The 27,382-nt window shown below is 46.4% G+C and overlaps 1 protein-coding gene across 1 annotated transcript in view; it reads left to right on the top strand.

Annotated features, from left to right (window-relative positions):
* Positions 1-27,382, top strand: part of FMN1 (formin 1) — a 266,553-nt gene that overhangs the window by 145,757 nt on the left and 93,414 nt on the right. The window contains exon 12 of the mRNA XM_060262294.1: positions 16,363-16,483. Coding sequence (XP_060118277.1) covers positions 16,363-16,483 — 121 coding nt within the window. The remainder of the gene's footprint in view (positions 1-16,362; positions 16,484-27,382) is intronic.

Raw genomic sequence — 27,382 nt, 5'->3', positions numbered from 1 at the left:
TCCACAATAAAGTCCATGAATACAATGGACCAGGGGCGCTCCGCGATCTCTGTTGGTTGTAATAGTCTGGGGGTTCCCCCCCCCTTCTTTTGGCCATAATGCATACCGGGCAAGTGGAGACGTATTCAGAAATGTCCCTTTTCATTTGGGGCCACCAAAATTGTCTATTAACCATGTGTAAAGTCTTTACATATCCAAAGTGGCCTGACAGTTTGCTGTTATGGCAATATTGTAGCACCTCTCTCCTGAGGCTTTTAGGGACATAGAGTTTCCCTTCATGGTACCCGAACCCGCCCTGTCCTTTGCTGATTCCCTCCGGCTTTTCTACCCCTTCTAATTCAACCGCCTCTATCAGTCGATTACCCCCCCCCCCCCAGGTTCTATCAGTTCGCTTTTCTTTCCGGAACGGGTGATAACTGCTCCGGTGACATGACTGGGGGGTATTATAGAGTCTATCACCTCCTCTCTCTGACTGTCATGTTGGGGCAACCTGGACAGGGCGCCCTCTAAAAACTTTTTTGAGCCCGGAATATATTTGAGAGTGAAGTCAAATTTAGCAAAAAATCCCGCCCACCGAATTTGTTTCTCGGTTAGCTTTCAGCGCCCTTTTAGCTCTTCTAAGCTTTTGTGATCAGTCCAAATCTCGAAGGGTACTCTCGCTCCCTTGAGCCAGGATTGCCATGTTTTTAAAGCAAAAGTCACAGCAAATGTCTCTTTGTCCCACATGGAACAATTGCACTGTTCATGAGAGAATTTCTTAGAAATGTAGGCGCAGGGGCGCAGTCTCCCCTCCTTGTCCTCCTGCATGAGTATTGCTCCTATGGCCACATCGGAAGCGTCGCATTGCACCATGAAGGGCCATAGCTCATTGGGGTGGCTCAACACAGGTTTGCTTGTAAACAGTCTCTTTAGCTTATCGAACGCTCGCTGACAAGCAGGAGTCCATTTTAACTTGGCTCCCGGTTTTTCGCCTCTGGTCCTTTCCTCTTGGTCTTTAAGAGATCGGTTAGGGGCAGCATGACTTGGGCGAACCCTTGAATGAAGGTCTGATAAAAATTTGCAAATCCGATAAATGATTGTAGCTGTCTACGTGTCCTTGGGGGTTCCCAATCCAATACCACTTGTATTTTAGGTGGGTCCATGGCTAACCCCTTACTGGACACTCTAAACCCCAGATAGTCCAACTCTGTTTTGTGGAATTTGCACTTAGACAGCTTGGCATACAGTTTATGCTCATACAAAGTGGAGAGTACTTTTCTCACCAGGTTCAATGGGACTTTAAATCATTTGAATAAATAATTATGTCATCCAGGTACACCACCACTCCTTTATATAAGTACTCTCTCAGGACCTCATTGATAAAGTTCATAAACACCCCGGGTGCTCCTTGTAAACCAAATGGCATCACCAAATACTCAAATTGGCCCATTGGAGTGTTAAACGCTGTTTTCCACTCATCCTCCTCCTTAATGCGTACCCTGAAGTACGCATCTCTCAAGTCCAGTTTGGTAAAGATTGTTCCTTCTGAGACCGTGCTTAATAAGTCTCGAATCAAGGGAATGGGGTAGGTGTTGGAGGTTGAAATCCCATTTATCCCTCAAAAATCTGTGCAAAGTCTAAGACTCCGTTCCTTCTTTTTCTTGAAAAGTACCGGCGTGGCATGTGGGGCTCTTCTGAGGTTTTTCTCTATGAACTTTCTTAGTTCCGCCTTTTCCGCCCACCCCATGGAGTATAGTTTCGCCTTAGACAGTTCTTGCCCGGGAATGAGTTCAATCACACAAACCGTGTTTCTATGAGGGGGGAGTTCGTTAGCTTCCTCCTCACTGAATACTTTTTTCAAATCTCGGTATTCTTTGGGGATGGCCCGGACTTCCTCCATAGCCACACACATCTTCTCATTCCTGGGGGGGGGGGGGGGGTTCGGGTCCCCACATTTTGGCCCACTGGGGGCGCTTGCACTTACTGTTAGTGAAGTCTATAATCTGATCCCCCCCCCACACTTAATGTCCCACTCATGTTTGGCCAACCAGCCTACACCTAGGACTATATCGAATGAGGCCGATGGGGCAATTACAAGCAGTTCTGTATCCCAGTGGTCCTCTATGCCCACCGGCACCATCTGGGTTTGTTCCACGCGTGGTTCTCCCCTCATCACGGTTCCATCCATCTGTTAAAATTGGATGGGGTGAGGTAGCGTGGTTCCCATGAGTCTGAGGGCGTCCACCAATTTGGGGGTAATTATTTCCCTTGTACACCCCAAGTCAATTAGGGCTCATGCGTGTATAAACCTTTTGAGCTTTGGATTTAGTAAAGTCAATGGGACAAAAAATAAAGACCCAGTTATTCTCACCCTCAGTGGTGCTGTTAGATCCATGACCTGCTGCTTGGCACCCTTCAGTGCAGGTTGTCCTCGTTTCCCACCGGCTCCATTTCCTAAGGCATCTCATTCAGTTCGTCCAAGATGATGGTCTCCTCTTCAGGAATGGCGGAGGCGACGGTGCTCCCTCTTGCCGACTCTTTGCTGCGGGTCGATGTCCTCTTAGGCGTCATGGCTAAAGGTTTCGGAGTAAGGGGGGGCCTCAAGATTTCTCGGGGCGTTCTGCCGCCAGGTGATTTGGATCCCCACATCGGTAGCACTTGCGAACAGGTGGAGTGTTAGTGGCTCCCCCCGTCTGTGGGCCCTTCTTGCCCTCTGGTTTCGCCCTTGCTGCAGTTGGCATTGTAGGGCCACTCATTTCATATTGGTTTCTACTTCCCCTGCTAGCTGCACCCACCCTACCAGTGTGGTAGGGCGCGCCTGTTGCAGGGCCTGATCCAGCAAGCTTGCATTCAGGCCACTCTGGAACTGCTCGATCTTCATCAGCTCATTCCAGCCCCGGACTTTGGCAGAATTGGCTCTAAAGTTGGCCCCATACTCACGCACCGACTTAGACCCCTGTTGGATCTCCCGTAGTGCTGTGATGGCCCTGGTTTCTTGCAGGGGGTCTTCATACTGGGTGAACAGCACTTGCAGAAACCCGGCCATGGTGTCCAGCTCAGGACCCCTCGTCTCGTACAAGCTCACATACCATCTTCTGGCCACTCCTTTCAGCTTGGACCCCAGGTAGTCCACCCTGCTGAACTCGTCTGGGAAGGTGTTCCCCCAATAATGCATGTAACTATTGGTTTGAATTGAGAAGTATTCCACTTCTTCAGGGTCGACATCGAAGGTTAGCGTCCAGGTCCCTCCCTCTCCCATAGTCTCGAGGACTTGGCATCATTGCCTGAGGTGCTAGAGCCGGGGGCGCCAGGGCCAGGGCCTGCCCCACCGGCGGGGCTGGCGGTGCTACTGGTGAAGCAGGCAGTGCCACCGGTGGTGCCTCTACTGGGATCCCTGGTACTCCCCTCGGATCCAGTCTCAGTAGGCGATCGATCTGCCTCTGCATCTCTCGGGCCATGAAGGCAGCATTGGCTTGGATCTTGTCCCTCAGCCCCCTCGCCATGGTTATCATCTCCTCTCTCACCGTTTCCAGGATGCCTAGTTCCCCCGGACTTTTGCCTCCGTCCTCCCCTTCGGAGTTGGAACCCGGGGGTGCACCGCCGCCATCATTGGGCCGGGGTTCTTTACGTCCATCTGCGTCTTCCAAAGGGCAGCCCTCCCGATCTCCCCCTGGGGCTCTACCACCTTGTCCTCTGCAGGATGGTCGCGTTAGTATGACCTCCCTGCAAGCCGGAGCTTCGTCCATCAGGGTAGTGGAGGTTCGCAGCTCCCACTTTTGTGGGGTGATGAACAGTTGTTGTACATGTAGAGGGGACCCGTGCCCCACGACTCGCCTCGCGTCGATCATGTGCCAAGGGGGGGTCCGCACCTCTATTCTGTCCAACGGATTGATCGGTTCACTGTTAGGTGGTGCTCCTTCAGCCATTTGGCTTGAAAGTTGCCAGGTCAGTTGAACTTTTAAGGGATCACTTCCAAAATGTCAAGCATCAGATCTCAAAATAACCAGCCGTTGATTGTGAAACAAAGTATTGGTTTATTGATAATCCATTGTGCTTGAGTAGGCACCAGATTGGAAGTGATACAGTTTAACTCTAAAATGCTAGCTTTAAGGGGCACATCAAAGATAGCTTAGCTCCTCTCCAAGAGGAAGGCTGGGACAACATGCTGAACAGAGTGTGTGGGGAAAGGTGGGACTAGTCACACCCAGAGGTCTTCCGGTTGAATATTCACCTGCAGGAGGGCAAAATAGAGATATATGCAGCCGTGGCAACCAAGCACAAATACCATGCAGGCTTCAGCCATGGATGTGTTGCCCGGACAGGGTCTGTAAATACAGTCTCATTGGGGGGGGGGGGGGCTTTATCACAAACCGCCCTTGAGACACATGGTGGTGCCGTCTGTGGTACACTCTCCTGTCCTATGTTGAAGTGGTCAGAGGATGCTAGTGATTCATCCACAACAGACACTGCAACTGCTGCTGAAGGTGTCAAGCATCAGATCTCAAAATAACCAGCCGTTGATTTTGAAACAAAGTATTGGTTTATTGATAATCCATTGTGCTCGAGTAGGCACCAGATTGGAAGTGATACAGTGTAAATCTAAAATGCTAGCTTTAAGGGGCACATCAAAGATAGCTTAGCAATTTCTACTCACTCGTGTGAAATTCACACGCTTGCTACTTTATCTATTCTTGCGGTTTGCAACATCCTGGGTCCAGGTCTGTGCCTGGGAAAGCGTACCAGGAGGTCTTATCTTCAAAGAGGACATTCCTGCATTTGCTGCTAGTGAGAACTAAGGAAGAGGTTACATGGCTTTAATGTGCAACATAGTAGAATTACAGTTAACAATACAGGCATACTAATAAACAAGATGCTTGACACAAGGCTCTGATCCAGCAAATAAATGAGTCAAAGGACCATCTAGCAAGCTGGCCTGCATCATAGAGTGCAGCAGCTGCCAGACTCCTGCCTCAACCACTGATGAGCCCTGTCCTCTGCCAAGGGGGAGGCAGGCAAATGACCAAGTTTACAGCCCAATATAAGACTGAAAAATCCCCCCCCCCTCAATCCTCCCAGGAAACTTTCCTGGGGTCAGGAGCCATAGTGTTGGAAAGCCATGACTTGTGTCACCCTGCACAAACTCAATGCTGGGCTTGAATGCAGGAACCACAAGTGATGTAACTTTCTACCTCTGGCAGAGGTTGTTCCCATGTTCAGGGAGCCAACTAACTCTAGCCATGCCCCTGAAATTACACACAGTCATGCTGGCACCAGGGCCTACACTTTACACACAGTTGCCCTGGGCCTCCACTGGCACCCAAGAGCCACAGAAAGGCACTGGTGACCTGTGCCATCATAACTGGCCCTTATGCCAGCCTGTCTTGGAGATACACTGAAGTATGGGTCAGTTGGCTCCCTGAGTGCTTTCAAGCCCCACTCCCCTTAGGATTGTGCTGTTATTTTTTTAATTATTTACATTATTTGTAATCCACTTTTCTCACTAAGAACATAAGAGAAGCCATGTTGGATCAGACCAATGGCCCATCCAGTCCAACACTCTGTGTCACAAAGTGGCAAAAAAAATTATATATATACACACACTGTGGCTAATAGCCACTGATGTACCTCTGCTCCATATTTTTATCTAAACCCCTCTTGAAGGTGGTTATACTTGTGGCCGCCACCACCTCCTGTGGCAGTGAATTCCACATGTTAATCACCCTTTGGGTGAAGAAGTACTTCCTTTTATCCGTTTTAACCTGTCTGCTCAGCAATTTCATCGAATGCCCACGAGTTCTTGTATTGTGAGAAAGGGAGAAAAGTACCTCTTTCTCTACTTTCTCCATCCCATGCATTACCTTGTAAACCTCTATCATGTCACCCTGCAGTCGACGTTTCTCCAAGCTAAAGAGTCCCAAGCGTTTCAACCTTTCTTCATAGGGAAAGTGCTCCAGCCCTTTAATCATTCTAGTTGCCCTTCTCTGGACTTTCTCCAATGCTATAATATCCTTTTTGAGGTGCGGCGACCAGAACTGCACACAGTACTCCAAATGAGACCGCACCATCGATTTATACAGGGGCATTATGATACTGGCTGATTTGTTTTCAATTCCCTTCCTAATAATTCCCAGCATGGCGTTGGCCTTTTTTATTGCAAACGCACACTGTCTTGACATTTTCAGTGAGTTATCTACCACGACCCCAAGATCTCTCTCTTGGTCAGTCTCTGCCAGTTCACACCCCATCAACTTGTATTTGTAACTGGGATTCTTGGCCCCAATGTGCATTACTTTGCACTTGGCCACATTGAACCGCATCTGCCACGTTGATGCCCACTCACCCAGCCTCAACAGATCCCTTTGGAGTTCCTCACAATCCTCTCTGGTTCTCACCACCCTGAACAATTTAGTGTCATCCACAAACTTGGCCACTTCACTGCTCACTCCCAACTCTAAATCATTTATGAACAAGTTAAAGAGCATGGGACCCAGTACCGAGCCCTGCGGCACCCCACTGCTTACCGTTCTCCACTGCGAAGACTGCCCATTTATACTCACTCTCTGCTTCCTATTACTCAGCCAGTTTTTGATCCACAAGAGGACTTGTCCTTTTACTCCATGACTCCCAAGCTTTCTAAGGAGCCTTTGATGAGGAACTTTATCAAAAGCTTTCTGGAAGTCAAGGTAAACAACATCTATCGGGTCCCCTTCGTCCACATGTTTGTTCATCCCCTCAAAGAAATGTAACAGGTTAGTGAGGCAAGATCTTCTCTTGCAGAACCCATGCTGAGTCTTCCTCAATAACCTGTGTTCATCAATGTGCCTACTCATTCTGTCCTTGATAATGGTTTCTACCAACTTTCCCGGTATTGAAGTCAGACTGACTGCCCTGTAATTTCCCGGATCTCCTCTGGAACCCTTTTTAAAGATGGGGGTGACATTTGCTACCTTCCAGTCCTCAGGAACGGAGGCAGATTTCAATGAAAGATTACAGATTTTTGTTAGAAGATCTACAAGTTCAACTTTGAGTTCTTTCAGAACTCTCGGATGTATGCCATCCGGACCCGGTGACTTATTAGTTTTTAATTTGTCTATTAGTTTTTAATTTGTCTTATTAGTTTTTAATTTGACTTATTAGTTTTTAATTTGTCTATTAGTTTTTAATTTGTCCTCTTTTGTCACCTCAATCTGACTCAGGTCTTTTAACACCCCTTCCAAAATTAGTGGTTCTGGGGCGGGCAAAAAGTTTTCCACAGTGAAGACGGAGGCAAAAAATTCATTTAGCTTCTCAGCCATTTCCCTATCCTCCTTCAGTAATCCTTTTACCCCATGGTCATCCAAGGGCCCACTGCCTCCCTGGCTGGTTTCCTACTTCTAATATATTTGAAGAAATTTTTATTGTTGGTCTTTATGTTTTTTGCAATATGCTCCTCATAGTCCCTTTTTGCCTGCCTGATCACAGTCTTGCATTTGATTTGCCACAGCCTGTGTTCCCTTTTACTAATCTCACTTGGACTGGTTTTCCACCACTTAAAGGAGTCCTTCTTACCTTTTACAGCTTCCATTACTTTGTTTGTTAACCATGCAGGCCTTTTCTTATGCCTGTTTGTGCCTTTCCTAACTTGTGGTATGTATTTTATCTGAGGCTCAAGGTGGATTACACAGTGTAAATTATGGTCTTCTTGTGTCCTAAGGACTAAAATTAAAATAATTTTAGACTGTTCATTATTTGTTTTATGCTGTTTTTATTCCCTGCATTGTTTTTAATGAAATCGGGACCAGTTTTGCACTAGACCTTGAATCCTGGTTTAACTCTGTCCCCAAACTGACATTCTACATTAGAATAAGAGAAACCAACTCTATGACTCTATGATTCTTTGATTTAGTGTAGAATGTCAGTTTAGGGACAGGGCTAAACCTGGATTATTAAAAGTCTAGGGTGAATTTGTCTTATTTTAATGGTTTTAGTTTGTTTTAATGCCCTTGTTTTATTGTTTTTAGTAATAAGCTGCCCTGAGCAGATTTTTTTTTGATTTTTTTTAATTTAGAAGTTTATTAAATCTTTAAGAAATACATAAAAATGGAATAAAACATTTGATTGAATAAGGAAAAATCAAATGGCATTGGCATGATTAGAATATTACAGAAATAAAAGAGAGAGAAGTTTAAATCCCCCCCCCAGAAAAGTGTTGTCTGCACATGTGCAGACAATTCACTTACATCTGTTGAACTCTCAGCATTGATAGGGGGACAGGAACTATGGCAGGCCTGGTGAGGAGGTTGCAGCTGCAACAGTTGAGGCCAGAAGCCAAGCTGGCATTGATACTTGGAGGTTGGAAGCTGTTCTGGGCTCATTCACGGTAGCTGTGAGGGTGGAGGGGTTTGGGGAGCCTCAGCAGGCCCAGCAATGAAGGCCAGGAGCTGTGCAGAACTAGCCAGCATTAGGGTGACCATAATGTCTGAAGGCCAGCCAGGGACACGTTGGGGGGGGGAAGGTAGGGGTGCGCACACGCTCTGCGTGCGCGCCGCCGGAAACAGGAAGTGGGGCCCAGGGGGCCGGCGCAGCGGCACGCCGAAGCAGCCTGTCATTAATAACACAGGTCGAGATGCAGGACAGGAACCCGGAAGTAACCGACAGGCTGCTTCGGCGTGCCGCTGCGCCGGCCCCCTGGGCCCCACAACGATGGGACCGATGCCACAGGGACGGGCTCGAAACACTCTATAACCCCTCAAAAGAACAGCAGTCTAGCTCGCTTCCCCCGAGCCCTGCCGCCATAAGCCTCAAGGGGGCTCATTTTGCGGCATCTCCCGGCGGGAGGGTGGCACCCGCACGGGACACATATCAAATGAAAGAGGGGGCGCAGGGCTATCAGAAACAGCCGGTGGAGGGAGTCACGAGACCACCCCACTGGGGGATCCACACCCCGAAAGTGATGAAGGTGGCGCAAACAGAGCCAACAGGACAAAATAAATAGGCTGCATTATGCAGCACAGTTGAGAAACTGCCTTATCCCATATACTGATGAAGTAAATACAGGATCTGAGAACAAAATTGCACCAGAAGACACAAACACAAAGCTCCTTTACACTGAATCAGTGCTTGGGTCCACCAAAGTCAGTATTATCTACTCCAGTCACAAACACAAAGCTCCCTTACACTGAATCAGTGCTTGGGTCCACCAAAGTCAGTATTGTCACATAAGAACATAAGAGAAGCCCTGTTGGATCAGGCCAGTGGCCCATCCAGTCCAACACTCTGCGTCACATAAGAACATAAGAGAAGCCCTGTTGCATCAGGCCAGTGGCCCCTCCAGTCCAACACTCTGTGTAACATAAGAATATAAGAGAAGCCCTGTTGCATCAGGCCAGTGGCCCCTCCAGTCCAACACTCTGTGCCACATAAAAATATAAGAGAAGCCCTGTTGCATCAGACCAATGGCCCCTCCAGTCCAACACTCTGTGCCACATAAAAATATAAGAGAAGCCCTGTTGCATCAGACCAATGGCTCATCCACTCCACCACTCTGGTCACATAAGAACATAAGAGAAGCCCTGTTAGATCAGGCCAGTGGCCCCTCCAGTCCAGCACTCTGTGTCACATAAGAACATAAGAGAAGCCCTGTTGGATCAGGCCAGTGGCCCCTCCAGTCCAACACTGTGTGCCACATAAAAATATAAGAGAAGCCCTGTTGCATCAGACCAATGGCTCATCCACTCCACCACTCTGGTCACATAAGAACATAAGAGAAGCCCTGTTAGATCAGGCCAGTGGCCCCTCCAGTCCAACACTCTGTGTCACATAAGAACATAAGAGAAGCCCTGTTGGATCAGGCCAGTGGCCCCTCCAGTCCAACACTCTGTGTCACATAAAAATATAAGAGAAGCCCTGTTGCATCAGGCCAGTGGCCCCTCCAGTCCAACACTCTGTGTCACATAAGAACATAAGAGAAGCCCTATTGGATCAGGCCAGTGGCCCCTCCAGTCCAACACTCTGTGTCACATAAGAACATAAGGAGGGAAGGAAGGGAGGAGGGAGGGAAGGGAAGGAAGTAAGGAAGGAAGGAAGGAAGGGGGAGGGAGGGAAGGAAGGGGGGAGGGAGGGAAGGAAGGAAGGGGGGAGGGAGGGAAGGAAGAAAGAAAGGAAGGAAGGGAGGAGGGAAGGAAGGAAGGGAAGGGAGTGAGGGAAGGAAGGGAGGGAAGGAAGGAAGAAGGGAAGGAAGGGAGGAGGGAAGGAAGGAAGGGAAGGGAGTGAGGGAAGGAAGGAAGGGAGGGAGGGAGGAGGGAGGGAAGAAAGGAAGGCCGCCCCCCCCCCCGCTTTCGGCCCCCTTACCTGCTTCCAGGACGGCGGAGAGTCCAGCGGCGGCGAGTCCTGCGGCGGCGGCCTCGCGGCGAGGGAGGGAGCTGCTGGCGCTGGCCTCTGGAGGCCTCCAGGGACCAGCGCCGGGCCTCTCCGCTACCGGTGCTGGCCTCTGGAGGCCTCCAGGGACCAGCGCTGGCTGCTCTGCGGCCTCTCCGCGGCCTCCGCTGGTCCCTGGAGGCCCTCCAGAAACTCTGGAGGGCCTCCAGGGACCAGCGGAGGCCGTGGGGAGGCCTTCGCTGGTCGGCGCTGGTCCCGGAATGCCTTCCAGAGGCTCTGGAAGGCCTTCCGGGACCAGCGCCGGGTGCTCCGCGGCATCCCCGCGGCCTCCGCTGGTCCCTGGAGGCCCTCCAGAGACTCTGGAGGGCCTCCAGGGACCAGCGGAGGCCGCGGGGAGGCCTTCGCTGGTCGGCGCTGGTCCCGGAAGGCCTTCCAGAGGCTCTGGAAGGCCTTCCGGGACCAGCGCCAGGTGCTCCGCGGCGTCCCCGCGGCCTCCGCTGGTCCCTGGAGGCCCTCCAGAGACTCTGAAGGGCCTCCAGGGACCAGCGGAGGCTGCGGGGAGGCCTTCGCTGGTTGGCGCTGGCCTTCCGGGACCAGCGCCGGGTGCTCCGCGGCGTCCCCGCGGCCTCCGCTGGTCCCTGGAGGCCCTCCAGAGACTCTGGAGGGCCTCCAGGGTCCAGCGGAGGCCGCGGGGAGGCCTTCGCTGGTCCCGGAAGACCTTCCAGAGGCTCTGGAAGGCCTTCCGGGACCAGCGCCGGGTGCTCCGCGGCGTCCCCGCGGCCTCCGCTGGTCCCTGGAGGCCCTCCAGAGACTCTGGAGGGCCTCCAGGGACCAGCGGAGGCCGCGGGGAGGCCTTCTCTGGTCCCGGAAGGCCTTCCAGAGGCTCTGGAAGGCCTTCCGGGACCAGCGCCGGGTGCTCCGCGGCGTCCCCCGCGGCCTCCGCTGGTCCCTGGAGGCCCTCCAGAGACTCTGAAGGGCCTCCAGGGACCAGCGGAGGCCGCGGGGAGGCCTTCGCTGGTCGGCGCTGGTCCCGGAAGGCCTTCCAGAGGCTCTGGAAGGCCTTCCGGGACCAGCGCCAGGTGCTCCACGGCGTCCCCCGCGGCCTCCGCTGGTCCCTGGAGGCCCTCCAGAGACTCTGAAGGGCCTCCAGGGACCAGCGGAGGCCGCGGGGAGGCCTTCGCTGGTTGGCGCTGGCCTTCCGGGACCAGCGCCGGGTGCTCCGCGGCGTCCCCGCGGCCTCCGCTGGTCCCTGGAGGCCCTCCAGAGACTCTGGAGGGCCTCCAGGGACCAGCGGAGGCCGCGGGGAGGCCTTCGCTGGTCGGCGCTGGTCCCGGAAGGCTTTCCAGAGGCTCTGGAAGGCCTTCCGGGACCAGCGCCGACCAGCAAAGGCCTCCCCGCGGCCTCCGCTGGTCCCTGGAGGCCCTCCAGAGACTCTGGAGGGCCTCCAGGGACCAGCGGAGGCCACGGGGAGGCCTTCGCTGGTCGGCGCTTGTCCCGGAAGGCCTTCCAGAGGCTCTGGAAGGCCTTCTGGGACCAGCACCGGGTGCTCCGCGGCGTCCCCGCGGCCTCCGCTGGTCTCTGGAGGCCCTCCAGAGACTCTGGAGGGCTTCCAGCGACCAGCGGAGGCCGCGGAGAGGCCTCCGCCACTGCTGCCGGCCCCGCGCGCGGGCGGGGAAGGTGGCGAGTGAGGGAGGGAGCGTCCCTGCGCGTGCGCAGGGGCCCTGCGCAGGCGCAGGGACGCTCCCTCCCTCACTCACCGCCTTCCCCGCCCGCGCCCGCGGCCCACCGCCTCCGGGGCTGGCTAAACCGGGACCTTTAATGGTCCCGGTATAGGCAGCCCGGGAGCCGGGATTGGGTGGCCAGAACCGGGAATGTCCCGGGAGACCGGGATGGTCTGGCCACCCTAGCCAGCATTGAGGTTAGGCTGGGTGGAAGCATGACAGGCTTTGCAGTGGAGGCCAGGAGCAACTGTGGGGAGGTGGCAGAAGCTGTGATATTTACAGGGGGATCCCATCCCTCTCTCATTTTCATTTACATTTAATAGTTAAAGTGGGAGCTGTGATGGACCTATGGCAGTGACAATGGAAGGATTAAAGCAAAGAGGGGGAAGGGATTCTCCCTGCGAGTATTGCCAGATTCCACTTAAATCCCCTCCAAAGCATGAGGGGGTGAGCAAGGTCACTGGAGGGAGGGCTGGAGAGTGGATGCTGCCATTGGTGTGTTGAGGGGGGGAGCTGACTGGTAGGTGAGCAGGTGGCTAGGACTGTCACCAGTGCTTTTTCTTTGGGGCTGAAAAGTGCCGGCAGGTACCCAATAGAGTTGGTGGTGCTGTTGCTGGGGATAAGCTGCTGTGTGGGTGGACAGGAGAGGCAATGGTGCCTTTGAGTCAGGAAGAAAGAATGATGAGTTAGGGGAGGCAGAAAGTGTGACAGTAGGCATACAGAAGTGAGGGAAACAGAAAGGAAAAGAAGGGGTGGGAAAGGAGAAAGAGAGAAGCCAGACTGAAGAGAGGAAGCAAAGTTGGAATAAATGAGATGACCACTCCCGCAAGTTTCCTGCAAGTCTCCAGTTCTATATTTATAAAGAAACTATGTTCATAATTCAATGTGGCAATAAGTTATATTGGTCCTGAACATCTACAAATTACTTTTATTTCAGTAAAATAAACCTTTTTGTTTGTTTCAGATTTAACACAATAACAGTAAAATAATAAGATGCATTTTATGTTAAATTTATGTTATCTTCATTGGTATTAAATGTGGATAAGGTAATAAGGAGGCTTTACCAAAATGAGAGAAAGGGTACCTAAAGAACACTGTTGAGATTTACTTTGAGGATAGCTAGCTATACATAGTGCCAAGCACTGGCAGGCCAGTACCTAAATATTTCTTTAGCCTGTTTTACATCTGTGCTTTGTGCTATGACAGGAAGGTGTGGTGTGGGCAGTTAATTCTAAAATAAACACATACTACCATTGTGAACACAGAGAAAGTGGACTGAGTTGGGTCTTCCTCTCCAGGCTAAACATCCCCAGCTCCTTCAACCTTTCCTCATAGGACTTGGTCTCCAGACCCCTCACCATCTTTGTTGTGAGCCTCCCTGAGCCATTTTATGGGAAGGGCGGGATATAAGTCATAGAATAAATAAATAAATAAATAAACCATCTTCATCGCCCTCCTCTGGACCTGTTCCAGCTTGTCTATATCCTTCTTAAAATGTGGTGCTCAAAACTGAACACAATACTCTAGGTGAGGTCTTACCAGAGCAGAGTAAAGCGATACCATCACATCACATGATCTGGACACTATACTTCTGTTGATACAGCCCAAAATTACATTTGCCTTTTTAGCCATTGCATCACTCTGTTGTCTCATGTTCAGTGTATTATCCACTAAGACCCCTAGATCAGGGGTGTCAAATTTATTTGTTATGAGGGCTGGACCTGACATAAATGAGACCTTGTCAGGCCGGGCCATGTTGGGCCAGGCCATGTGTGTACGTATTTTAGATAGCAGAGATATAAACTTTATAAAGGACACAGACAAACACTATTAAATATTTTTTTAAAAACTTAAAACATGCTTAAAATAGTAACACTCATTGGTCTTAAAGGCACTTGCTTTCTTTGTATTTCTCCTATGGGATCCAGGGAACTGGGCAAAGGAAGCTCTGGCTCTTTCCTTCCTTCCCCAGGGGACTAGGAGGGAGAGGAGCCTCAGCCAATGGAGAAAATAGAGGTTTTGCTCTGTAGCTCCTGTGCAATTGCGCAAGCCTTGCAAAGCAAGCTGTTACACAGAAGGAAGTAAGAGAGAGGGAGAAGGGAGCAGAAGACAGCCTGTTGCTTGGGGGCCTGATAGGAGCCCTCCAGGGGCTTGATTCGGCCACCAGGCCAGATGTTTGACACCCTTGCCCTAGATCCTTTTCGCACATATTACTGCTAAGGCAAGTCTCCCCCATCCTATAAGCATGCATTGGATTTTTCCTACCTAAATGCAAAACTTTACATTTATCCCTGTTAAAATTCATGTTATTGATTTTAGCCCAGTTTTCCAGCCTGTCAAGGTCATCCTGTATCCTGTTTCTGTCTTCTACCATATTTGCAACCCCTCCCAATTTAGTATCATTGGCAAATTAATAAGCATTTTCTCTATTCCTTCATCCAAATCATTGATAAAGATGTTGAACAAAATAGGTCCCAGGACAGATCCTTGAGGCACTCCACTTGTCACTCCTCTCCAAGAGAATGAGGAACCATTCACGAGCACTCTTTGGGTGCGATCTGTCAACCAGTTACAGATCCACCTAACGGTAACAGGATCCAAACCACATTTTACCAACTTATCAACAAGGATAGTATGTGGAACCTTATCAAAAGCCTTACTGAAATCAAGATAAACAATGTCTACAGCAGGGTGTCAAACATGCGGCTTACGGGCCGGATGCGGCACGCAGAGTGTTCCAATCAGGCACTCCAGCAACTGGCTGTTGTCTGCTTCATTTTACCTTGTCTGCTGTGTTTGGTTGCCATTTTGTGTTTCTCCCCAGCAATCAGTCGGCCAGCAAAGCAGCCTTTCTTGGCTCATTCTCTCTCCCCCTCCCTTTTCCCAAAGGGAGGAGGAGAGAGGAGGAGCCTTAGCCAATGAAAGAGCCTGGCCCTATAGCTCTGCTGGGTGATTAAGTTTGCCAGACTCAATTAATCACCCTGCAGAGCTACTGAGCCAAGCCTCTCTCCCTTCCTGGCTGAGGCTCCTCCCTCTCCTTGTGCCCTGGGGGAAATAAGGAAAGAGCCAGAGCTTTCTTTGCCAATCCCCACCATCGGAAGAAATACAAAGGAAGCACTTTTAAGACTAGCAACATTTCATTGAAGGTATAAACTTTTTGCCTTGCTACAGAGAGAGAGTTTGGTTGGGCTTGTTATGGGTACAACTTGTTTCCCCTCCTCTTTTTCCTATATTCATGCCCTCCAGTCTTTCTCTATAGGAAAGCATGTGAACTGTTTAAAGGAGCAATAACAACTAGCCATGGTTAGGCTGAGTGCCTGTTATGTTAATGTATTGCTATTGATATTGAGTTATTAAAAAATTCAAAATACATTATTGAAAAAGCCCTGGATATTGTTAATTACGTCTTGAATATATTTAGTTGAAAAACTTGAATTTTTCTTTAGATCTTCCCTGTTCCTCCTCCCCCACCCCTTACTGAACTCTGGAATAGTGAATCAGCTGAGAGCCAGTTTGGTGTAGTGGTTAAGTGCACGAACTCTTATCTGGGAGAACCACATTTGATTCCCCACTCCTCCACTTGCATCTGCTGGAATGGCCTTGGGTCAGCCATAGCTCTCATAGGAGTTGTCCTTGAAAGGGCAGCTGCGATAAAAGCTCTCTCAGACCCACCTACCTCCCAATCATTTATGAACCAACTGGTGTCCCAGGGTGTCTGTTTTGCAGGAGGGGGGAAGGTAAAGGAGATTTTGATTGGTCTGAGACTCTGAGATTCAGAGTATAGGGTGGGATATAAATCCAATATCATCATCTTCCTCCTCCTCCTCTTCCTCTTTCTCCTCTTTTTCAAAAGCCCGAAATGGACTGGGCTTTTGTTAATTTTTGAATAAATCTTCCGTGTACTATTTTGTACAGTACTAATTTTATCTATTTCCCTTTTGTTGAGCAGTCTCATTTCCAAGTAATGGTTTTAGGACTGTTAGGTAAATTGCTTTTAACATGTAACAGGAATCTTTACAAATCTTGTTTAAAAAATTGTGGCCATCTTTATTCTTTGGGATAGCATGACATAGTAAATCTAAATAAATAATGTGCTAAAATGTTAGTATAATTAGATTTTTGATTATTCGTGTTCATATTGGATTCTTGATATTAATAAACTGTGACATCTTTCCAGCATGTAACCCTCTGAATTCACTGTCACTGCAGTTGTGTGTTATTTAACTACATTGATAGTTAAGGTACACTGATTTCTTTCTTCAAAGGTTTGATACTCAATGGTTGTTTGTTTTCTTCTCTTGTTTAGGATGCAGGAACAGACAAGAGTGTGTTTCCTTTACCAGAACCACAGGATTTATTCCAAGCATCCCAAGTAAAATTTGAAGACCTAATAAAAGACTTAAGGAAACTGAAGAGAGATCTTGAAGGTAAATTGGAACTTTCTACCATTTTAAAATCTCCAGACTTTCTGCAAGTTTAATTGGAAGCCTAATGGTAAGTTGCCAACAGACACAGAAATGATGATCAAGATTGAAAACAGGACCAGTGAGAAGAAATTTGTTAATATCCAGTGCCAAGTGATATCTTCAGGATATGTGAGTTATGAGAAAATTTCATCTAATTTCACTGGGTCTCTGAACTTAAATGTTCATATAAGGATAGGAATGGGCACAAAGCAAAAAAAAAATTGTGCTAAAAATGGCCAATTCATGATTTGTTCTGAACTGGTTTGACTGATCCTGCTGCACCCAAACACAAAACAAACTGACTCTTTTTTCTTGGTGTGTCGTTTGGTTCTTGTTTGCTTCATTTTTCTAGACAGCCTGGCACTGGCATGTGCACTCCTGTTCAGTTTCCAGTGAAACTGACTAGAAGTGGCAGCTCTGATCTCCCCAGCAGCCTGCACTGCTGATCAGTTTCTGCTGAAACTGACTAGACGCCGCAGCTCCAGTCTCTGCTGCCCCCTGCACTTCTAGTCAGTTTCCAGTGGAACTGACTAGATGTCGCAGCTCTGCTCTCCCCAGCCCACTGTGGTTTCTAGTCAATTTCACAGGAAACTGAACAGAAGTGCAGGGGCTGGGAGAGCAGAGCTGTGGCATCTAGTCAGTTTCCAAGCTTCCTGGGGGCGAAACCTACTGGAAGCTGCAGGGCAGCTTCCCTTTCTTTCCACAGCTCCTAGGATAGCAGTTTACTTGATTGGGGGGCTGTAACTTGATGACCCCCCCCAAATCCAATTCACACTAAACTTGAAAAGCAGGTAGAGGAGAGTCTGCTGGAGAGTTTGCCAAAAGTTTGGCATCTCTAGCCTACTTGTTGGCCATTCTAAGCCTTCCCAAATGGAATGAATGAACTAACCATGAATTGTTTGGGGGGAAAAAAACATTAAACGAACCAAACCATCAATTTGGGTGACCCGATGAACCACCAAATGAAACAAACCACCATTTTCGTGTTCCATGCCCATACCTATATGACAGCCCAGTAACTTAAATATTTTTCTCCATAGATTTGTAACAGCAGTATAATAAATGTGAGAAATAATAACAACAATAATTGTAAGTAAGTAATCATTTAATTAAAATATTTTAATGTAGATAAAGACATCCAAGGAGTTAATATGCTTTAGCCTTCCTTTGCTGCTCAAACAATTTTAAATTCTGGAGCTCCAGGAAGGCCATAAGGAACCTACCAGCCAGTCATCTAGACTGGAAAAGATACAGCTGCAGCTTGCATGCAAGATGAACCAGCACAGTAGCCATTAGGTCCCATCCTGAAGCTGTGTTCCTATCTGGCAAATTTTACTAGCTTTGGTTCACAGTCCCAACAAGGTCCAATTTATTAATCTTATCCCATTTATGGATCATGACCTTTCTTGGGGGCCCATTTTATTAATTTCACCTTTGTTTAGGAAGATTATTTTATTTTTATGAAAAAATTACATACTGCTTCTACAGAGACCTGCTCAGTTGACAAAGTTAAGAACATATACAATAAAATCATTCAAAACTCATAAATATTTTTGGCCTTGGCCCCAGCCTGGTGGAATCAGCTCTCCTCAGAGATCCAGACCCTTACTGAATTGTTACCTTTTTGTAAGGCCTGTGAGATGGAGCTATTCCACCAGTCATTTGGTTGCAGTAGCAGCCATCCTATCCTATTGGCTCTCCCTATGCTGTGATAGCACCTCTGCTGAAATACTGTTTTTATACTAGCTGATGTTCAGTATATTATGATGTGCCCAACCAAGCCACTAAATTGTATTGTTACTTTTATTGGTTTTAATTGCTGTTTTACTGTTTTACAATGTTGTTATCAATCCTGAGCCCATCTGGGAAAGAGAGGAATATAAATTATCTAAATAAATAAATAACCAGCATTTAAGCAAGCCACAAATCCAAGCCATATCCACTGCAGGACATTCAGTTTCCCACATGCATTGAAATGGAAAGGAAATGGAGAAGGAATGGGAATGGAGATGGAAGACATAGAAATTGTGAAAGGAAGTAATAAGAGTAATATCAGGAGATGAATGAGGGTAGTTGGAGGGTGACTAGAAAAGAGAAAGGGCAAAGGCAGGGGGAGTGAGTAAAAAATAAGTTTTATGTCAGTAGCCAGTGACTGCAAGATAAGAACAAAGTTTGAGCCCAGTGCCACCTTTAAGACCAACAAAGTTTTATTCAAGGTATAAGTTATATAGAGTGTGTCTCGCTCTGTATAAGCTGCCTTTTGATTGTTTTGCTATATCTAAAAGTAGCATCAGAACAGAACATCACAAAATGATGTTTAAAACTACTGTTTAAAGGATGAGAAACAAGTTGGTTTTCTTTTACGTTCAGACTAGAATAAGGTAGAACAATAAAAGTCATCACAAAATAATTTATCCTTCTACTTAGATATGGCTGAATTAGATCATAGTCACCTTAAAGAAAGTTTCAAAGGTCAACAATGGTAAGGAAGTATCAGTTGTTGTTTATTCAGCCTTGGCGTACATGAATGCTCTATCTCCCCTCATCTCTTGGCTCTGTAAAACCCTTGGCCTGCCCTCTCTCGTGCTCATTTGTGCTGTAATGTGATCTGTGTTTGATCTTCTGTTATTCCAATGTGTAGTCCTGGTGCCATACATTTCACTCTTTCTGGCAGCACTTCAGGACTTTGACATTCATATGATTTCAGTGATAGCTACAAAATGAAGACAGAAAAATGAGGAAGAACACTGATTTTATTTGTAGATCATATTTTAATTATGTAGGGCAGTATTTTTATAGCAATCTTTGTTCTTCTATTTTGACTGACCATCTCACAGAGTATTGTAAAGAAATGAAGACGTGCCACTATGAACACCAGCTATTTTGCTTTGCACATATTGTTCCGTGTGCCTTTCTTGCTCTGTTCAACAGTACTTCACTCTTTAATATATTAAAACTATTATGGAACATGATTCTTGGAAACATAATTTTAAGAGATAAAAATAATGTAATATATCTAGAGTTGGATCAAGACTTAATTTTTCCCCTAAAGATTCTCTGAACTCCAGATTCTGACTTTCTTGTTTAGTTTTATTTTAATCTCCTCTCTTTTCCTTCCTCTGTAAATATGGATCTGTGGCTCTAAGTCATAGGAAGATGGGGAGAAAGAAGCCTTATGGCTCAATAGGCAGCATAAGAGGGATTGCTTCCCTTCACCTGTGCATTATCCTGCATCTCCTTCAGTACTTACAGAAACAAAGGCAGCACTGCCCACTGCCAAAAAATGAAATTCAAAGCACCTAGTTCCTTGTTGGCTCCAATTCTGTTTGAAAATCTTGAAAGTACAGGTGGGAGTGCTCTGCAAATCTTGGACCATTCTTCATCCTTTAAATCAGAAAGGAAATATCAAGCACAGTGCCAGTAGATTGCCCATGTCCATCGGAATAACACTTTGGACAAAAAGGAGAATCCACCACATATGCTCAGATGTTGGAGACAGTCAAAACCATATTTGCTGTGAAATTCATAGGATAGCCCAGGGACAGATTAATCAATTCCACAAATCAAATAACCCCAGAAATCATTGACTAAAGTACACTTTAAGGAGCTTACCCTTAAAACACATATGTGGAAATAACAACAGAGCAGCCACTTGTGAAACTTTACAAGCTTAGACTTCTGTCATCTGTGTAGGTGCATTTGGATGAATTGGGATGCAGAAAGAGTTGACATCCTGATATGATGCTCATTTGGGCAGATGATGCAGCTTTTATATAAACTGTAGCTGAAAGCTGTCCTCTTGGCCACCTAAAAAGAAAAGAAAATGTTGACACTGTAAATTCCTACTCTTGAAAGTGGTCAAAGAGCAGTGCACCCATTGACTAAGCATTTTGAAACTGACCCCATCTTTCACCAATGAGAATGTACTAAAACACAGGTGAAGATTATCCTCTGGTCACTTTCCAGAATGGGAATTTAAAGTTAAATTGGATTTTAATTTAAATTTCCCTTTTTCATCTTTTTTGTTTATACAATTTTACATGAAATGTTTTAATTGAAGGGGATATTATTTTAGTACATATAAGAAAGCTCTGATGAGCCTCTGCAGTTTATTGTAGCCATTAAAAACCTGTGGCTGCTGGCAAAACACAGTTGAAATAGTAAAGCTGAAACAGATGTGATTTGCAGAAATGATGTTAAGAAATGCGTAAATGCAGCTATCCAGGCAAAGCACAATTTTCCTATATAAATCATGTGGATAATATTAACTGGAGTTTCCTTCATTACAGAGGGAGATATAGCTAGATAAGAAAGAATGGTTGGTGTAATTTTAGTAACATCCTGAGCCTACAGATTTTCATATTTGTTTGTGAGTTCATTTGGGGTTAATCCAAAATACTGGCTTTACTATCAGAAAATATATTCAAGTAAATAACATTGTGTTGTTATTTTAAATAGCAGAAGTAATTTTTGTGATCAAGGAAAGCAAACTACCAGGGTAAAAGTTGGTGATGTGTTCATTTTACAATAAGGAAATGTAGTTATTTTTTCTAGTGGTTTTTCATATCAGATAAGCAAATAGAGAAATTACTACAAGAGACAGCCAATGCACGTCTGATCTAAGGCATAGTTGAAATGATGTTAAGAGTCTTTTTCCTTTAAGTAAAATAAAAAGGTAGAAGTTAATCCAAATCAACACTTCATACCAGAGTAAATGACTCTGTGCTCTAAGTCTCCAGTTTTAAATTCCTAGACTCTACGGAACCAAGAGTTCAAACACAGACGGGTGCACTGATATTTTTATCCTTTCGATATAGACATATCATGTTCCATGCACTTTACTTGGGTTCTTTCACTTAGGACTTTAAAGGAATAGTGTCAACCCAAAACAAGTCAAAATGTGAAGATTTTGAAGGGGACTCTCCTCCACTAATATTTCAGATAAAATTATTTTTGAACTATTTAACCTAGGTTGTAAAATCTAAATAACTTGTAACAGCACTTGCTAAATCTTCTATAGTCAAGAAATGAATGTGATACACATTAGTGGCAAAATGATCAGAATAGGCTACACTTCGATCAAATTAACTGGAAAGCATAGCAAATAGACATTAGTTTCACAGTACATTTAAAAAGCTAGTTATTAATCTAATGCTGCAACCTCATTAAGAACATAAGAAGAGCCCTACTGGATCAGACTAATGGTCCATCTAATCTAGTATCTGTCTCATACAGTGGCCAACCAGTTCTTCTGGAGGAGCAACAGAGCATAGAGACTGAGGCCTTCCCGTGATGCTGCCTTCTGGCTCTGGGATTCAGAAAATTAGTGCCTCTGAATGTGGAGATTCCCCTTAGTCACCATGGCTAGTAGCCATTGATAGACTTACCTTCCATGAATCTGTCTAATCTCCTTTTAAAAATGTTTATTCCTATGCCATCACAACATCCTCTGGCAGTGAATTCCACATTTTAATAACTCTCTATGTAAGGTAGTATTTCCTTTTGTCCGTCCTAAACCTACTACCCATCAGCTTCACTGGATGCCCTCAAATTCTAGGTTTTTTGGGAGAGGGAGAAAAAAAATCAACTCTGTCCTCTCCATGCATAATTTTATAAACCTCTATTGTGTCCCCCCTTAGTCATCTCTTTTCTAAACTCTTCAGCCTTTCCTCATTGGGAGGGTGCTCTAACCCCCTAATCATCTTACTTGTTCTTCTCTGTAGTCTGCAATGTCCCTTTTTTGAGATATGGTGATCTTGATCATTAAATATAATACCTGGCTAGACTCTCTCTGTGTTAAATGGTGTTCTATTAGCATGTAGCCATTTCTGGAGAACTGTAGTTTTAAAAAAGCAACCTTAAGAGGTCAGTGAAGCAGTGGCCTTGCCTGAAGGACCAATGGTTGACAGTTGATAAATCTTTTGTTATTTCCATTACCCTCAGAGAAGGCACAATTTGGAACAAGGAGGTGGGCTAAACTGGAAGTCCATCTATTAACAATAATAATGTTACAAGAGATAAATTATAGCGGGGGTGGAGATAAAGGCATCAAAGAGAACATGAACAGAGTTCCAAGTGCTGAAGACCATTTTCCATAATGTACAACATACCAAGGCCAGTAGGGATTTTTCCAGTTAACACTGTTGTGTTGTTCAGTTATGGATTGCTTACTCAGAGTGCTCTTTACTGGTATTTCTGTTTCATAATTCTCCATTTCCCCCATTTCATGTATTTCTGGGTTACAGCACTTGCTAAATCTAAACAATAGTTTTAAAGCAGATACACTGTCCAGAGCCTTCGATGTGTTGCCATGGTGTGAAAACATTTAACTTTGTTAACTTAATCTTTAAAAAAAAAAAAACTGTTAGTATTATTTTATTTTGGGGAAGCATCTCAGTATAATGGAGTCAAAGTAGTTTGGAAATATAACAGTGGTGACATGCTGGTCTGTCCTTTTTGAACAAAACACCTTTTCCTTGTTTGCTTAACTTTACTATTATTTGCCAGATGCTTGAGCTAACTTGCAAGTACAAAATACGTATAGTATAACCAATACTATGAAAAAGCAATATTCCTTACCATACGTCTAATTCTGAACTGGACCATAAAGTGTGGATCAAGAGATCTATGAAATAGAGCTAGGGACCAAGAAGAGGGATTTCTCTATGAAACTGAAGGAAGTATTGGGTTCGCAGAAGAAAACTGAAATCTAAAGAAAAAAATCCATTGGGAGATTAAAATTTCCCAACATAACAGGAACAATGCACATAGATTTAAGAAAATAATGCCCTTCAGGTATTATCTGCCACATAGGTGAATTGGACAGCCAGTGGTGCTTGCTGGACAGATGCCTCTGCACTGCCTGGAGAAGGGGACAAACCCTGTCTCCTGCTTACTCTCCCTACCAATGTCATGAGCCCCGTCCCAGGGTAAAAACACAAAGTGGCTGGGTGTTGCAAGCTCTCACCTGCCCCCAAGCCATGATAGAAGGGAACTGGGAAGACAAGTTGAACTAATCTCCCCACCTGCAGAAGCAGGGTGGTGGTGGCAGCCCAGGCACAAGGTATGTACATGGCAGGACCGAGACCAAGCAAAGCCAGGCCCAATAAGCTGGAGATACTTGGACAGCACTAGCCACCTCTAGCCAAGGCCAGCAGATGATTCATGGCAGGGCAATGCTGGAGGTTCAAGCCAGAGGTCATAGGCAAGCCATGCCACCCCCATACAGCAGCAGCTGCCCCAGGCCAAAGGCTGCCAGATTGTCTGTTGGAGTGAACACCACATGCACAAGGCTGCAGAGTCCACAGGCCACCCAGTGACCAGTATATTCAGAGACTGCTGGCACTGCCCCCACGAGGTGGCTGGTACTGCCTGTTGCTGAAGGCCACCAGGTGTTCCATGGAGAAGGGAGGCCTCACCTCCGAGTAGCTTGATTGATGGCAGGTCTAGGCACCCCAATGTATGGAAGAAACTGCTGAAGAACATCCCCAAAGCACAGCTGCCACAAGTGACACTGACCACCAACAGACTCCCCTACATGCAAACACTGATCCCTGTGGCCATCTGGAACTGCATCCCTGGAGCTACAGGCAAAGCAGAGAGGTGTGCAACCTCACCTTGGAACCCAGAGCTAGCATGAATGCTGCTGTGGCAGCTCCCAACTTACCAGTGAGACTGCCACCAAAGCAAAGGGGTTCTGCATGACTGCTGAAGATGAGGTTATTCCATTATGCTGAGTCGAAGTGGCTCTGCCCACTCTCTCCCCCCCCCCCCACCCCTACCAAAACATCTCCTGTTCCCTCCATCACACCAGTTGCTCATGGGCCGGATAAGAGCCCTGTATGGGCTGGTTCCATCCCCTAGGCCTTATGTTTGACACCCCTGATCTAGATGATCTGCTTCAATTAGGGATCTCTGAAATTGGCTAGCCACCACTTGCTCTATTGCTTTTCTAAAGAATGGTATATATGGCACTGAACAGTAGTTATTCAACTCTCCTGGGTCCAGACTAGGTTTCTGTAGGAATGGATGCACCACTGCCTTAAGGCAGAAGTGACCACCCTGTTTCTCAGGTAGGCATTTACTGTCTCCCAGCCCCAGTCCAGCAGCCCCTTACTCTGGCAGATTTAAGCTGCCAGGAGGACCAGTGCTCATAACAGTTAGTAGGTCTCAAACTTCCAAGAATCCTGTCCAATCCTCAGAATGCACAAGCTGAAAGGTACCTCACACAACCAAAGAAGAAGAGGTTTTATATCCCACTTTTCTCACTTTAAGGAGTCTCAAAGTGGTTTACAACCACATTCCCTTCCCCCCCCCCAACAGGTACCTTGTGAAGTAGGTGGGGCTGAGAGAGTTTTGAGAGAACTGTGATTGGCCCAAGGTCACCCAACAGGCTTCATGTGGAGAACTGGGGAATCAAACCCAGTTCTCCAGTTTAGAGTCCATCTCTCTTAACCACTTCACCATGCTGGGTCTCTGCTGGACACGCTGGGATCATCCATTCCCATTGCTGCTAAGGTAGAGCCCAAGTAGGAATGGATGTTACTGCTTAGCAAAATGATCATCGCAGGCTACAGAGCAGTCCTCCTCCTCCTCTTCCTGTCAGCCAAAACTCAGTTGGCCCCCGGCCACCCATAAGAGTTTTGCAGGTCAGCATTGTGAGGATGCAGTTGTGTCAAAAACATACTTTGCCGCCATCACTGCCACAGAGTAGATTTTCAAATGATGTCTAGCCTGGGCCATGTCAAATGTGTTCCAAGTATTTCTTTAGCCATCGCCCCATCTTTTCATTATCTGCTGACCCTCAGTAACCTAGGTGCAATTGTGTCAAGTACCTGAGTCATTTTCCCATTACAGAGGTCAGTCAGGGCATCAACAGGAAAATCCCCCAGTGCCATCTGAAAACGGTACACCGGATCAAGAGTGTGACCTGCACAGTGTGTGGGTCTTGTAATTACCTGAGATAGGCCCATTGTTATTCTGGAGACCATCCTGAGCAGGTAGTGGGTAGCCCCTGACAAAGTAGCCTTGGCATGGATGTTGAATTCCCCTAGCCTAGGAGTCCTCAGCACTGCATCTGAGACTACCTTCACAAGCTCAGACTGGGACACAGTTGAGCAGCAGGATGGGTGGTACACCAACCGGATCCCAGTCCTGTCTCACATTCCCACCACTAGATACATTCTGGACAGGGCATCAGTCCAGGGGTGGGGGAGGTAGAATCCTGATAGGCTACAGTGACACCACCTCCGCTGTGCTGATGCATCAGTAAGTACCCTGTGGGGCATAGTTGGGAAAGGTTAACACCTCCCCCCTCCATCAATCAGATCTTGATTATACAAGCCAGCTCAGTCCTTTCATCCAGAATAAAATTGTGGATGACTGCCACTTTACCTGTAACTGACCTGGCGTTAAAAGCAAGCTATTAAAGCAGGACATAATCACAGAGAAAACCAGGTCTCACCTGCTATAAAACATATACTAGAAAGGCATACCCCAACCCTCCTTGTCTATTGCAGCTCATCACATTCAAAGTTTGACATTCTTCCAGTCCACAGGCTAACAGCCCTTTGGGTCTTGCTCTTCAGCTCTCACCAGAGGCTTGTGCCTTACCCTATGTGCCTGTTTAAATAGGCCATGAACCTGTGGAAGAACCAAGAGCTCCACTGAGCCAGTAGATCGTGCCACCTTCAAGGGCCAGGTGGTAAAAAGCAAGTAGCACCCCTCTTCTTCATCCCTTTCAGCATGTGTGCCAGTTTAAATAGACCAGGTACCTGTGGAAGTGCAAAGAGCTCCAGTGAGTCAGCAAACTATCAGCAGACAGGGGAAGGGGAAGGAAAGGGGAAGGGGAAAAATATCTAGTTCTGCAAACTCAGTTTGTGGGACTAAGATTCAACCTAATATTTCCACCTACCAAGATAAAATATTTTCATTAGTTTTGTCTTTAGAAGAATGTTGGAAATTGTTATTTATATTTATATATTTATGCCAATCTAATCATGTATGGTGCTGGATCCAGTACTTGGCACCTAGGAATTAATTGTGAATAAAGAAACAAACATTGTGACTCAGTTCCATGGCTCAATATGTGTGTCTTATTTTGAATTTTATTTAAAATTCGTGTCATCTGTGACAAAGCTACAGCAATCAATACTTTGCTGATGTATATATATACACACACACATACTTCAATAGGAATGTAAACAGTTTAATAATATGAATACACAATCCTATTCATGTCTGCTTAGAAGTAAGTCCCATGACTTTCAGTGGTGCTTACTCCCATGTAAATCTGCATAGGGTTGTACCCTTACTAGGATTCATGCTAGTGCTATTCCTTTAAAATAGTAATTCTTTTCATTGTTGTTTATTTATGCTGGACTATGCTGAAAATTTTTTGGCTTGGATCCTATACCATCTTTTTACTTGTGCACCTCTTAATTTGTTGCACAGGCAGTCCATCACTGTGGAGCACACGTCTCTCATACCCTGTACTTTTTGTTTCCTCAAAAGACACATTTTGTATGACTAGTACCAGATAAGTATACTCTCCACTGTTGAAGACTGCAATGAACAAAGAAGAGTGTAAGCAGAAAGACAGTATATGTTCCAAGCCTTAGTTAACAAAAATAATGTAGTTCTTATTTAATTATAAATTGGTTTTCTTGTATCCAAAAGGACTGACCCTTCTTACAAGGCATATGATTTCAAACAGGATATCAGACTAGTACATCTTTAACAATCCTCCGATGATGTTTCTCTGAGCAGACATTCAGAGAATCACAGAGAGTAGTAGTTGTCAGAAACTTTCACTAGAGTGTATAACTCATGAAGAGTAGTATCAGTGACAGCTTTACAGGG

Source organism: Heteronotia binoei, chromosome 21, assembly GCF_032191835.1.
Source record: "Heteronotia binoei isolate CCM8104 ecotype False Entrance Well chromosome 21, APGP_CSIRO_Hbin_v1, whole genome shotgun sequence".
NCBI classification, from domain to species: domain Eukaryota; kingdom Metazoa; phylum Chordata; class Lepidosauria; order Squamata; family Gekkonidae; genus Heteronotia; species Heteronotia binoei.
Note: the sequence above shows the minus strand (reverse complement) of the source record. Positions and strands in the feature narration are given on the sequence as shown.